This window comes from Scomber scombrus, chromosome 4 (assembly GCF_963691925.1).
Source record: "Scomber scombrus chromosome 4, fScoSco1.1, whole genome shotgun sequence".
NCBI lineage: Eukaryota > Metazoa > Chordata > Actinopteri > Scombriformes > Scombridae > Scomber > Scomber scombrus.
The window spans coordinates 28,068,822-28,084,378 of NC_084973.1; the positions used below are offsets into that span (position 1 = coordinate 28,068,822).

The 15,557-nt window shown below is 37.3% G+C and overlaps 1 protein-coding gene across 1 annotated transcript in view; it reads left to right on the top strand.

The window, feature by feature from the left end:
- Window positions 1-551: 551 nt before the first annotated feature.
- dmrt1 (doublesex and mab-3 related transcription factor 1) overlaps window positions 552-15,557 on the top strand; it is a 31,401-nt gene continuing 16,395 nt past the window's right edge. The window contains 6 exon segments of the mRNA XM_062416666.1: window positions 552-770; window positions 2,819-2,993; window positions 4,753-4,910; window positions 11,584-11,604; window positions 11,606-11,665; window positions 14,494-14,677. Coding sequence (XP_062272650.1) covers window positions 552-770; window positions 2,819-2,993; window positions 4,753-4,910; window positions 11,584-11,604; window positions 11,606-11,665; window positions 14,494-14,677 — 817 coding nt within the window.

The following is a 15,557-nucleotide window of genomic DNA, read 5'->3' on the forward strand; positions in this document are numbered from 1 at the left end:
AATGCACTTGCTATGTAGGTAGGTTAAGTGATAGGGCCAAAATCTACAGTCCTCTTTCTGTACATACAAGTTAAATCTAAAGCTAATATGAAACTTCAGCCGTCCAAATGAGTCAAAGTACATAAACTGGAAGTGGGGGAGAAAGCCTGCAATCCAGTTTTTTTACTTTAAAAAAAGGGACAGGTTCACAGTTTTTCAACAATCAAGAGCCCAAATGTACATTGATTGTTGAAAAACTGTGAACCTGTCCCTTTTTTTTTTTAAGTAAAAAAAAAAAGGATTAGACTGCTAGACTGCAGGAGAATGATGCCACTGTCCTGCAGGCTTTCTCCCCCGCTTCCAGCTTGTTTCCTCCCATTGGGGCGTGTGGAAGGTCCCACGGTTAAAAAAAAGAAAAAGGCAGGGGCGGGAGGGACAGTGACCTTATAGCCTCCAGCTCGCCTGGCACCGGGAAAGGCTTCAACCAACCGAGCTGGGACCATCTCTTAAACATTGTATAGTTTTCTCTCAGTAGGTCTGTTAGCAGTGAGCAGTAGTCCGTCTTTGTAGCCATGAGCAAGGATAAGCTGAGCAAGCAGGTGCCGGACTGCCCTGGACCTCTGTCCCCGTCCAAAGGCCAGAAACCCAGCAGGATGCCCAAATGCTCCCGCTGCAGGAACCACGGCTACGTTTCTCCTCTCAAGGGCCATAAACGTTTTTGCAGTTGGAGGGACTGCCAGTGTGCCAAATGCAAACTTATAGCTGAGAGGCAGAGAGTCATGGCGGCGCAGGTAACCGTGGTCTGTCGCTGGGTAACCGTTGTTTGTTGCTAGGGTCGTTTGGATTAAGTTAACGTTACCTGTTAGCTAGGCTAGCTTAAAACCGAAGCTGAAATTAGTTCATTTTAAAACAAGCAAAAACTAACAAGAAACATTATTTTCTTGATACATAAAAATACAAAAGTAACTTGTATCTCTTTGGAGAACAATATTATCACATCATAGTTTTATATTCGTGTGTGTGTTTAAAAAAAAAATAAAAAAAAATGTCAACGGCTTATTTAAAAAAAAAAAAAAAGCACCTGCTGCAGTTGAGAGGGGAAATAAAACGTTCTAATTTAACGTGTAAAAAACAGAAATAACAATATATATCTGTTTGGGAAATGTTTTATATTGTTTATATTTGTGTTTGTAAACATTTTAATTGTTGTGGACACATTTACTTAAGCTGTTTCGATTAGTTTCGATGTGTAACGTTACTAACACTAATATAAACTACACTGTAAAAATACACATATTATGTTAGCTTAATTTGTTACTTTATAAACTGTTAATATTAATTCAGGGGTGTGTTTGATAAGTTTATTGCTACACTTGTTGCTTGTTTGTAAATATTACAGTGTTCCCCCCCAAATATTAGTAGTTTTTCCCAGCAGTGGCGCTGTACCAGGACCATGACCTGTATCTACACACAGTGGATAAACTTAAAACTACCACAAACATGTTCAGACATCTATAGATTAATGTTTGTGTTAATTTACAGGAGTTTTTGACAGTAGAAAGGACTCTAGATAGCTGTAGTTGTAATAAATGTTGATAAATGTAATGACACAAAACAGAAAATATGCATTATATTTTTTAAAGATGCACCGTGGATATGAGTTATAGGGCTGATAACAATAAGGATAGTTAGTTGCTGTCTAAAACTTGTTAAACTTTCCTACAACATGTTTATCTTTATAACATCTAGCCTAAATAACTTTCTCTCTTAGACCTTTATAATAAAGTGTCATACTGTTGAACTGATGATTGATGATGATGTTTAATCTACCACAAACATCCATAGATTAATATTTGTGTTAATTTACAGGAGTTTTTGACAACAGAAAGGACTCCAGATAGCTATAGTTGTAATAAAATAAATACATGTAAATGAAAGTATGTATTATATTTTTAGAGATGCACCGATATGAGTTATAGGGCTGATAACAATAAGGGTAGTTAGTTGTTAAAACTACAAAGCGGTCAAAAACTTTTTCGTAAAAACAAGTTTATGTTTTTTACATCTAGACTAATTAACTTTCTCTCTAAGATCCTTATAATAAAGTGTCATACTGTTAAACTGATCGATGATGATGATTTAAACCCCTCAGACTCCACTGTTTAGAAAGACTGCTAATTTTAAGATGTTTACAATGTTTACAATGAATGTCCACTTTGAGCTTGTTCATAATAGTTCAATATCAGCCGCATAACAGGCGATGCAAAGTTGTAAAACATAACGGAGGTGGATGAAAGGATCTGAAGAATATAGTATTTAAATTTATGTCTCCCTTACTGCCCGATTTTGTTACACTTGTGGTTTAGACATAAATACATCGATATTTCAGAAGGTTTGTTTTTGGTGAATTTGCAGCTTCACCATATATTTCTGTTTTCAGTTTTTGGACTTTGATTTTTGGTGAAATATAGGATCATAGGAACATTTATTGAAAAATATTTTGTAACATAGTATCTGTTTTTCCACATCATTAAAGTCCTATATGCTGAATTCACACTAAATTTTATATATCAGACCGCAATAAACGACTAAAAGAATCATAACATTTAAAACCATCATTGCTGCTACTGTGTTTAAAAACAATATGAAGCCACATAGATGTCTTGTTTTGTATTAATAAGATTGATTAATTTATGTAGTCATTTAGGAATTGTGTATATTTGTTTTGTAGCATTATCTTTGTTTTTTTTAAGCAGATATTTAGCCATTTGATGAGAGTAATCATTTTATTTTATGCCCTTATCAAGCAGTCTCTTATCAAGCTGTTCCTCCCTTCCAGGTCGCTCTGAGACGGCAGCAGGCTCAGGAGGAGGAGCTTGGGATTTGTAGTCCTGTGTCTCTGGCCGGCCCTGAGGTGATGGTGAAGAATGAATCCGGAGCCGACTGCCTGTTCTCTGTAGATGGGCGATCCCAGACACCTACCGGCACCCCCACCTCTTCTCTTGCTGTCACAGGTGAGGTTATTACCAACAGTTGCTCACTTGCTGTCTTATCACCACTCTACAGTACTAATGTGACCCACAGCTGAGTATACAGCCGTACAGATATGTCATTGTGTCCAAACCACAGCTCTAAGAGGTACTGAATAGTATAAAAGAAATACTTGGTAACTCATAATAAGTAAAGTGGCATTCAAATAAATATGTAAAACACAGCGAGCAGAGAGAAAAGAGCTAATTTTGCCTTTGTCAATTGACTTGACGCATTTAAAAATAATTCCGGCTTAAACTTTTACAGAAATGTTACTGACTGAAAAGAATTTAACATAATAAAATCTGAATATTTAAACCCGTTTGTGAGCTTGTCCACTCAGTGAAGTTTAGTGGTGTGGCATCACATGGAAAAAACTACATCAGGACATAACTTGCATAATAGTATATGTGCAGTGAATTCCTGAATATCATCATTTAAAATATCAATGGTTTGGTTTTTATTGATACAAGTGTTTTAAAAGGTTATACACACATACTTATACGCTTATCAGTAAACATCAATAGCTGTAAGAAATAATCACATACCATCCAGCCATACTTAATGTCTATATATATATGTGAAATGTTGTAATATTTGTAAATACATTTGTCTATGTGTGTAGTGTGCAATCAACCTGACAATGAATATTAATCTTGGACATTGAAACCACAAGAGAATTACAGCAAAACAGTTTAAGATGAACATGCAGCAAAGCCACATTATGTTTATCCAGTTATAGTAAAATATATTTGTACTGGAGAGATTTGTTGTCAATGTATTTTGCTTTGATCAGTGTCAAAAACACCTAATTACATCCATTATTATTCACCATTGTGCAACAATAAAAACATGAAACAGCTCACAGACAAAATACAACATCAGCTAAAGACGCTCTGATGGGGGGAAAAGAAAAGTGGAAATTAAAGTTGATTTGATGGCACCAGCATGAAAGGACATCCTTGACATTTTTCTCAGAGGTGGTGTGGAGGCAGACACAGATACCATGTTCCTGATAGCAAATTTCAAGAGGTGAACTATGACTTTGGTCAAGGCTACTGGTGTTTTAGTCTCATTCATTTTGTGTGTGTGTGTGTGTGTGTGTGTGTGTGTGTGTGTGTGTGTTTGTGTGTAAGAGAAGGACTTGGCAACAGAGAGAAAAGACTGATATGGAAAAAGGAGTTGAGCACTCCGTGATTCACTAATGACATGTTAGAGGGAGTTAGAAGAAGGATAACTCACGTCACACTATCTTTGGCTCCAGTGATGCACACTGTCTTCATTGTAAGACCAAAAAGATCAGAGTCTGCCCGAGAGGAATGCGGCCTTGCTGATAAGGAAAGTACAACGGATAATGAGTAATGATGATTTGAATGGTCGTGTTCGTCCTGATAGGGTGCCAGTGCGCTATCTATGAGGTCTGCTGATGTGACACCAAATGCCACCTGTAACCTGCAGATGGTGCTGTTGATAGTAGTTTGAGAGAGTGGTGGTTGAGATGACCAGAAAAAACCCTTATAAAGTTAAAGTTATAATTACTTCTACTTCTGTCAAAAGATCTAGATCTAAATTAAACTTAGATGCTAAGAGTGTAAGATCATTTTCATCTGTGATTTTATTTGTTTTCTTTAAAAAATTGACTCAAAATAGTTTGTGATTAATTTTCTATTGATTTAGTAATCGACTAATAATTGATACAGCTCTCATTTATCGTCTTCTCTCTCTCTGTGTGTGTTGATTCAGGGAGTCGCTCCACATCGTCTGCCAGCCCGTCGGCCAGCGCCAGAGCTCACACTGATGGACAGTCGGACCTGCTCCTGGAGACTTCCTACTACAACTTATACCAGCCGTCCCGCTACCCCGCCTACTACAGCAACCTCTACAACTACCAGCAATACCAGGTGACTAATAATAACCACTCTGCTGTCTATGACTAACACTTAAACACTATTTTAATCCTTTTTTTATGGGCTAATTGTTGATATTACAAACGCTGCAGTGCACACCCCTCCTCCCAACAGATTGATGTGTTTGTCTAAAGTATTTTGTGGAAATTGTTGATGCTGGGCCCGCTTGTTGGTTGCCTTGGATGTGTGTTTAACTTGGCTTGAGTCAGGGGAGGATTTTTGTGCCACCGTATTAAACCACAGCAAGGGAATAGTTGTATATACGTGTGTGTGTGTGTTGGAGGGGGCGTTGGGGGGGGAGAACTTCACATCTAAGCTTCTTCATGCCACAGAAACAGCAGATAAGCTGCTTAACTTCAAGTCACCTCAGCATGAACAAAGTTGACTTTCTATTACCTTATTACATAACTGTCACAGCAATACAAAACCCATGTCAGTCAGATCACTGAACTGTGTTTATGCACAGATGGGAGACATGGAGGTAGCACCAAAGTGGAATATTGTATAAGCTTTATAATATCCTTCTAAAACTATCTAATAATCATTTAATACAGAAGTAAACTTCGAAATTGATGCATTTGTTTGACTAACTGATATTTGATTTTAATGAAATCTTAAGAAATGTTGTGTTTTCATCAAACCTGAAAACAGAGGCCACTGTTTCCTGCTACAGAAGCTACAGAAGCAGGCTTGTTATGATCAGTCAAGGTTTATAACCAACAATCCCTACAGTACCCACCACTGTACTCTTTACCAAAACGTTGGCTGGTCATCCCTGGCGGTGAGGCAAAATCAGAATTGTTTTTCATTCATATATAAAGCTTTATTACAGTTACTGCCACGGTGCCACCCTATATTTCATCTCTTTTAACCCGGAAGTCACACGATGTCGATTTATACTCCATTAATCAGATCTGAAATAGAAGAAATCTCATTTTCTTACAAATGCACTTTACTCATGGAACAATCTGCTAAAGACCTTAAATTTAGATTCTTTACCACCACTACAGCTGTTCAAAGGCCTTGTTTTAATTGACAGCAAATGTTTTTAAACTTCACCGTAATCTCATCTGTTTACTTATACCTACTCATTGTTTTCTTTTCTTTTCTTTTAATTAATAATCTCAACACCATTTTGAGGTAAAATAAAGGTTAATAATTTGACAACGAGCAAGGTGCTCACCGTCACACATTACAGGGTTGTAGTTGCAACTTAAAGCTCTTTTGTGGAAATATATCAAACTGATATGGGACCTCAAAAGATGCTGTTTTCTGTTTGGTTGACATGTCCGTTAAAACTTTTTCTCTGAACACCTCAGTTGTAGATGCAGTCAATATTTTAAACATCGGCTGTGTCAGAAATTATTTCCCTCATTCACTTCATTCAGTTAAAGGTGTGTCGTGACGGCAAGTTAAATAAGTTGAGACATCACGAACTCCAACCAGTAGCGACAAACTCTCAGTAGAATATACAAACTTTAAAATAAACTCAATGTCCCTGTAGTCTGGTGTTCAACGGTCATACTTGTAATCGCTAAGCTTCGATCACAGCTGGCATGTCAACCATCCCGTCTCTCCGCCTGTGGTTCCTGTCTGTCTTTACAGTCAGTTGTTGAATAAACTGTCCCCAAAAGATGAAAAGGAAGGAAGGAAAGCAACTAATCATTATTTTTTATGCTTTACAAATATATTTTTGAATTAGTTGATTAACCCTTTAGAATAAAATAAAATAAGATAAAATGTTAAAATATACATAATGTAAAAATTTGGCAGCAGAAGTCATGTTTGAGAAGCTGGAACCACTAAGTGTTTTAGCAATTTTGCTTCACAAACAACAACCTGCTTGATAAACGTTTGGTTTATTATCAAGACTGGTTCATTTTCTGTCAATTAAAGTCAACTTAAGGCACTCTGGTGTGCCTTAATATAGTAAATAACATTATAAATAATTATAATAATAAAAAATAATTTACTGACAAAAGCAATGTGATAAAAAGTTTATGATTTTCCGTCTTTGTACTTACACTCTGAATAAAGGGTAATTTTACACTTTACTTGGATCTGACAGCAACTTTGTGGACGTTAGAAATACTAAGTATTTTCTTTGCAGGCAGTAGTACCGTATTGACACCAATATAACCGGGATCCTGATTATAAGACGATCACCCCTTTTCAAACACCTGTTTTTGCAAAAATACTTTTTGAATGTAAGTTATATCACAGTAAAGTTACATACTAACGCTCTCCTGTTCTGAGCGTTCAGAAACTATTCTCCCTCGGCAGATAACGTTTTGATCCCCTTTTTGTCTGTGAAGTCACATTTGGCCGCTCGACATAGTCTGTGTCTGCAACAGAGATGTTGGAAGACGCTTTGGACTCGTTTTCACTCGTCATGCATAAGGCTGGGTATCGGTGCTCGATACCTTTAACCATTACACACTGTTCAGGGTTAAATTTGACCCATTTTTTACATTTGAGAGCCCCAAAAACACTGTATACACATTTCTTTTAGCTGGACTTTTCCGAATGTGACCCAGAATATACAAAAATACAATTGATACAATTTTTTATAAATGGAAAAGTACAAGTTTGACCTGTGTTTATTAAAAAAAACCTTCAAAAAAACCATTCAGACATATTGTTGTATTAATCATATTCTATAAAATGTTTTCTTGTTCCATAAAATAGTGATTGTGAATGTCTTTTTCCCACAAGATTAATCAAACAGAAGGATTAATCAAACATCTATTAATAATGACTGATGGTGTACAGACTAATTATGAGTCAGAATATGAACAATATGTTAGGGTTAAGGTATCGACCGAAATAAATCGATACCAAGTAGTATCGAAACGTCTCCCGTCAGATGACACCTGCAATCGATCCTTTTTGCACCCAGAGCTAGATAATATGACTATTTTGCCTCTTGAATAGTAGGTAAGCACATTCATTGCATATTTCATGACTTTTATTTGCCAGTATAACGTCTATGCACATACACACATACATGGATTTATAAGTGTTTGTGACGTATTGTATTTAATAGATATTAATAAATGCATTTGTGTAAAAATTAAATCATCTAGATGTGGAGGAGTGGTGGCATTTTATTCAATGTAATACTTCTATTCACATGATGGGTATTGAATTAAGTACTCAGTTGGTATAGCTATCACTTTAAGGGTACTTGGATTTTTTTTACTGATTAGCCTTCAGAGACTCCTGCAGGTTAAACTGGACTAATGAAGCACTTTTAGGGCCTACTGACTCTTATGCACTCAGTATAAACAGACTTAGAGACACTCACTAATCTAGCAAGCACGTAATTGCCTTGACACCGAATATAAGACAATCCCTGATGTACTTTTAGGTAATGCTGGGCGATATGGGAAGAATCAATCACAATATTTTTGACCAAATACCTCAATATCAATATTTGACAATATTGTAGGGAAGGCTATCAGTGCTTTCACAAAATATTTACACAATGAGATTTCTAATCAATAATCATCAGTAATTTGGATATAAAGGCAGATAATCAAGCAGTTTTTTAAGATAAAAAAATTAAAATTTTACCGTAATACAGCCTTTAAAAGCAGGAAAAGACACTTACTCCATTTCACAATATTACGATTTAAAAAATCTAACACAATATCTATCACAATATTGATATAAGCCCTACTTTTTGGGGAAAAAATGTTGTCTTATATTCAGAGTAATACGGTAATTTATATGAACTTTTATTCCTTTGTTTTCATTTGAGATGGATGAACATGTCTGATTTAATGTTGGCACTTATGGCATAACAGAGACATCAGGGAGACAGTACCTAATATCCTACCAACACACACACACTCACACACGCTCTCTCACACACACACACACACACACACACACACACACACACACTTGGTCTCATTCACGCCCATCTGTATATTCACACTGATTTATGCTTAAATGTATCTCTATTGTGTCAAATGAGATGAGCTTGGGGCGTGACGCAAATTAGATCTATAACTCTTCGGTGATCTCTGATGAGGTGGTTTATTTTTAAAAGATAAACATTTGTCCATCACTGCTTACCCCTCTCCAACACCCCCCTCTCTCCACACCCCCCCACACTTTTCCCCCAGTAGCAACATCTAGTTTTGGGGTCACTGCCTCCGCTAACCTGTCAGCGCACAGCGGAGCCTGAATTGCAAAGGTTAATGGTATTGTCTGTTGGCGGAGGGGGACAAACCGCTACGCCTCAGTGCTCAAAGGAGAAAGTGAGCACATTAATGCTAATCAGTTAGCACTCTTTAGCATAATTTAGCCATCCTCCTTAGTGATTTATGATATTTTCAGTGAAGTTGTCAGGTTGAGAGGGCCTGTGTGCTACGGGTTATTCAAATTCAGGCACCGCTTTCTTTGAATTTGCGTTGAGAGCTGATTATTTTAAGATGACAGACAGGAGGAGTTTCGGTGCCACAAACACAGTTGCACAATTTACACCTGGAAATGCACCGTTATATATTCACAAAAGGAATATTTATTTTAGAAATAAAACGAGCAGTTGAACTCAGTTTTTTATGCATCCTTGATTTAAAAACATTTAAAACAAAGGAAAGCTTTTCTCTTCTCTATCTCCTTTACCTGTCCTAAAGCTCCACAATATAATGTAGTTTTCTGCATCCCCAACCGAAGTGATTATCCTTGAGTTAGTCAATTTAGATTTTGTCTCCATACTTTCTGCTAAGCACATATTGCCATGATGTTTCTACGCTATCAAGAGAGCTCCTTTCAAGTCAAAGCTGTGATGTCTTTCCTCTTTGAATTTCTCTTCATAAAGTTTTTGTCAGTATATCAGTTTTAAGTGTAATTCATAAATAGAAAAAACATATAATACAAACAATTTTAATTATTTAAATGGACATTTTCACAAAGCATTTTTAGTTTTTTTTTGCATCAGGATAGCCTAATGCTGTCACAGTGAAGAAATTTCCCCATGTGGTGCTTCAGGGTGGCAGCTTATGTGGTCTATGTGTGATTATTAGGGCTGGGTATCGGTACTTGATGACTTTAAGGTATCGACCGAAATAAATCGATACCAAGTAGCATCGAAACGTCTCCCGTCAAACAATACCTGCAATTGATCCTTTTTGCACCCAGAGCTAGAAAATATGACTATTTGACAATCTACAGATTTTAAGCATTTTGTATTTAATAAATATTCGAGGTATGTTAGTCTGATTATGTGTCGGATATATTGAGCAGCAACACCTGACGAACACGGGAAACACTTTAAATTGTATTTGTGGCAGCAAGCAACGTCGGTCTACAGTCCCCTTAAATTTGGGGATTTATGAATAAAGTCTGGCTGGATGCTCTTTTAGATTGTATGATTGGTGGAAAACTACTTTAAAATGGTGAAATGGCAGTCTGCTTGGTCACGTGATGACCCGGGAGAACTTAAACATGTAACCAAGACAAAATATTTGTTTTTAACTACCGATCATCAGCACCGACCCCCAGTCAGCTCACCCTGAGCCCTGCTATGTAGCTAGTAGGCAAGATTTTTGCTTCTCTTTAAAAACTGCAGTGTCTACCATGCTGCGGAGGAAAAAACGAGACAACCTGCATCACTTTACCTCAAAAGACGAGCAGCAGTAGCACATTTTAGGCAGAGTTATAGTATGTTGAAACATTTGATGATAGACTTGCCTCTAATCCGGCTACAAACGTGTTGCTGAAATGTAAAAATCACAGCAGTGACACTCTTCGCTCTTGTCTTGATTTAGTTTTTGCACCACAGGCATCTTGTTTGGAGGTGTGCGCGTTTGGGAGCAGACCAACGTGCCAAGGGAATTTCAAAATAAATGCACGTCTTAAAGATGATGAATGATGTCTGATCTATGTTTTCATTTTGCATCGATGCTATTGGCTCATTAATCATTTAATCGATGTATCTTTACACCCCCAGTAGAGAGCACAGAGCTGCCAGACCGGACAAGAAGGGCCTAGCCTCACGAAAAAAAGAAAATATTTGAACATAGCGTGGTTGTGGTGGTTGCTTGCCATATAGTCTATAGTGCAGTTTTGTGACTAGTGTAGCCTACTGCTGGATTCACGACAGTGCTACGCCTGATGCACAGCTATTTGCTTATTAATATTACTGACAACTTTATGCATTTTATCTGTCTTCAATATAAAGTGCTGTATCAGATCTATCTTTCCATTTCACTACAAGTGCATCTTTCAAAACATGAAAAAAATCTACTTTATTTCTACATTAAATTGCTCATTTATTGCAACACTGTGCGTAAATACAACTCGCAAAATCTCAATTGATCATTTCATTATTGATTAAGTCCTTAGACCAATTACACAACATTTTTGCAATAGAGTGGTATGCAAGCAAATGTATTTAAATCCAATTGAAATCAGTCAGCTTTGCAAATTTAATTCTCAACTGCAAAAAAAGTGCGGTAACGTTTTATTTCCCCCTCAAATTAAGACTAACATCAGTGATTGTTAAGATAGAGGAGTGCTTTTTTTCTTCTTGCAGCTCTTCCCACCACAAAATAAAAAAAGCAAGAGGCAACACTGTGGTCTTTATCAATTTAAGACCATCTACCTTTTCCTCTGCTCTCTCCTGTGCACTCAGTGGTGCTTGGCTGTCATGCAGGTGGATGATAATAATATAAGGGTGGTGTAGAGCTTCCAGACAGGAGATGGTGCCAGATAAGAAGACAGGCCCTCTCAGGGAGGTAAGGAAGCCCCCCCAGGAGCCAGCAGGTTAGTCAGTGAGCTTTAGAGGAAGGTACTATAGATATAAATGATTGCAAATATCTAATTTCCCCATATTTTATCATACTAGATCATTGCAATACTTTAAATGATGCCACTGAGTTGCTGTTAATTCGTTGCAGCCCACAGTATAAACTCCGGATTCAACATTTGTTTACGTACTAATGCTCAGCGGCGTGAAACTGCATTTACGTGGAAACAGGCTCTAGAGATGTCATTTTTCACCAAGTTATCATCAGGTCATCTGTGCTTGTGACAGGCAGAGTCTTTCTCGTGTAGGATTAATCTCAGGCTAGAAGCTAAAACAAAAAAAGAAAAATCTACACAGTGACACATACACTGTTCATTAGATTAAGACATTCAATCATTTGTGTAAGCTCAATAAGGGATAGAAAAGAAATAGAAATATTGATTCACAAAGCAACATTATGGTGCAGCTGAAGCATTTAAGGAATATTATGCTTAAATCTCAATGTGTGGCCCACTGTTAAATAAACTATTGAGTATCTGTTATATGAATGAATGAATGCCACCATCATTTTGGTGCACTCTGAGAGCAAAATTAAGAGGTTATATATAACAGTAAAAAACAAAAGAAGCCTGTATCCTCTCGTTGCAGCTTCTTAAATGAGTCCTCTGTGATACTAAACTGATTAACTTTGGGTTGTGAGCTGACATTTTTAGGTAGGAAACATTTTAAGGAAATAGTTTTCACCCATTATCTCACATTTTTACGACCAAACAAGCAAGCAATCCATAAAATAAGGGAGAGATTAACCTATAAGGAAAGTAATTGTTAGTTTGCAGCCCTTAAGACTGTTTATAAAGCTCTTAATTCAGTCATCTTGATTTCATCGATCTGATATAACGCTGCAAACTATAATTAAAACAGTATGAGCCCACCGGTGTACACTGAGAAAGGTTTATCCCTGTTAAATATTTATATGACATAACACTGATAGTTAGATTTGCCTGTATTCACTGGATTTTAAACCTTTTTTTTTTGTAAGGATTGCAAAAACTCTCCTTTTCTCTTTTCAACTTTCACTAAGACAGCTTTGTTTGGTGTTCTGTGTGTCCTGCAAAATGTAAGCTTATTGCACTTTCAAGACTCAGCCCAATCACTATTGTATTTTTCACAGCCTAATACAAGAGCTGAGTGTAGCTTAAATAACAGTTTATAAAGCTGTCGGAAAATTGATGGTGTGGACAATACGGGTGACATATTACAGGCTGACAGAAATCAAATTCCATAAAAGTGAAATTGAAAACCCCTTCGCGAGGCGGCCTTGCTGCTGAGTAGACAGCTCGTTTTAAAGTTTTCAGAGGACTGGAGAGAGCCAGAGCCGCGTGTTGCAGCTCAATGTTTTTAGATCAGGCCGTGGAGCCGGGAAACATTACTGATTCTCTTTCACAAATTTTTTTTTTTCTATGTTTCTTCCTGGCAGATTAGGTCGTTAAAGTCTTACCCTGTAAAGATTTGATGTGTGATTAAGGATTATCAATCAGTCTTTATTTATATAGTGCCAAATCACAACAAAAGTTATCTCAAGGCACTTTTCATATAGAGCAGGTGTAGACCGTACTCATTTAATTTAATTTAAAGAGACTCAACATTCCCACATGAGTAAGCACTTGGCGACAGTGGCGAGGAAAAACTCCCCTTTAAACAGGAAGAAACCTCAAGCAGAACCGGGCTCTAGGTGGGCGGCCATCTGCCTGGACCAGTTGAGAGAGTGAGGGAGAACAGGGAGAAAGAAGAGAGGAGGGAAAGAATAGAGAGTACAGCTAAACATGAGTGAATGGGGTGATTCAGTTAGTTAATGTTTGAGGATTGAAAATCTAGAAAAGGAAAGTCATTCAAACTTTCAGAGAGTTCATTAGTATATTTATCAGTATTACTGGGATTATAATGCTTGGATACTCTAAGTAAATGAAGACTAGAGTATCTTAGTTGACAATTAATCTGTAAATATTTGATAATTGATTCTTTAAGGTCTTTTTTAAAGAAAAAATACAAATATTTTCTAGTTTAAGCTCCTTAAGTGTGAATATTTCCTGAAATTGAATCATCTATTAATATTGGAAGCTGAACATCTTTGAGTTATGGACTGTCGGCAATAACTCAACGTCAAAACAAGACATTTTAGGCTGTATGTTTGACTTTGGGGAACAGATACACCAGCAACTAAGTAAATTAGTTGCAGCCCTGATGAAGACTGTGGTGTAGATTTAAAAATGGGAGTCATATTTCTGTAACTAATTTTTAGCTTCAAGGACATAGTAACATATGAAGTCATGGACCTGCTTCAAGAGTTATAACTTGTATTATTTTGTTGATGATTTCACCTTGAGTGCGTTCCTCAAGAGTAAGAATTTTTTGCAAACAATAAATGACCAACAAAGTGAGAGAAGGCTCATAGGAGGATTTAGCCAAATGTAATGTCATGAAAACCTGACCGAAAAATCGAGAGAAACACTTTGACTCCCACCAGGAATCAAATGTTGTCGATAAATGCAGCATATTCAGACAATTCTTCCTCCCTAGTGTTTATAAAAAAAGGTTGTTGGTTCAATTCCTGGCTCTTCCAGTCTGCATGTCGATGTTTAACTTAATTGCTCCCGATGGCTGCACCTATACGTGTGAATGTGTGTGAATGGGTGAATGTGACATGTAGTGTAAACGCGCTCTGAGTGGTCAAAAAGACTGGAAAAGTGCTATATAAGTACAGTCCATTTACTATTTACCATTTAAAAGTATCTGTTTTTGTCTTTCTGTATGAAGCAGATGCCCCACAGTGACGGCCGCCTGTCGGGCCACAACGTGTCCTCTCAGTACCGCATGCACTCCTACTACCCAGCAGCCACCTACCTCACCCAGGGCCTGGGCTCCACCACCTGTGTGCCACCGCTCTTCACCCTGGAGGACAACAACAATAGCAACAACAACTGCTCCGAGACTATGGCGGCATGTGAGTGAAACACACACATACACACACACACACACACACACACACAGAGAGAGAGAGAGAGAGAGAGAGACACATGCACACACTTCTCAGGGCCCATAAAGTTTTACCCAGACTTCATCAACAGTGTGGTAAAGTACATTCAAGGGAGGTCTGCACTCGAGTCAAGAGTGTCATAAAATTTACAAGACAAAATTAGTCTAAAGTGACGCTTTTTTTTTCTTTTATTACACTTTTCTTTTTACTATTTACTTTATTTTAGGTATGTGGGACATCTTCCATCTTCAACTTCTAGCCTACAAGTGAAATAAATGAATCAAAAGTTAGATTGCCTCACTTTTAATGTTTAAAGCAAAACTACAGAAAGGTAAGTCATATTATGTGCAGTCATTTATCCGTAACCATCATCCTCATTTAACAGTCATAAATGTAAATATTAAAAACACACATCTACGGACTGTAATTTATAGCCATCGCACAAAGTTTTTTCAAATAACCACAAAACTGACAAAGAGCTGACAGTGCTGCTCTGTTTCTTTTCATGTTGTTTTAAAGATGAAGCAGATCTGATCTCTGATTTCAGAGCCTGCAGCAGTAAAAAAAAAAAATTTTGGCACTATTCACTTTTTTCCCCCCCAGATGTGAATCTATCAGCTAAGCATGGCAGTTGACCTCAGTTTCTGCCTTTCTCGGTAGCTATGAATGTGGGCGAATGAAATTGTGTGTAATGCTGAAAAATGTTCGGTAAAGCATTTGCAGTACTTAGCGAAGAATGCATGCACAATGAGAACGAGATAAGAGGGAAGATCCAGCTCAGTGCAGCAGGCGATCGGGGAGCGATACAGGGGCTGATTGGCGTGCTTGCTCAGACTGAACACTGCTG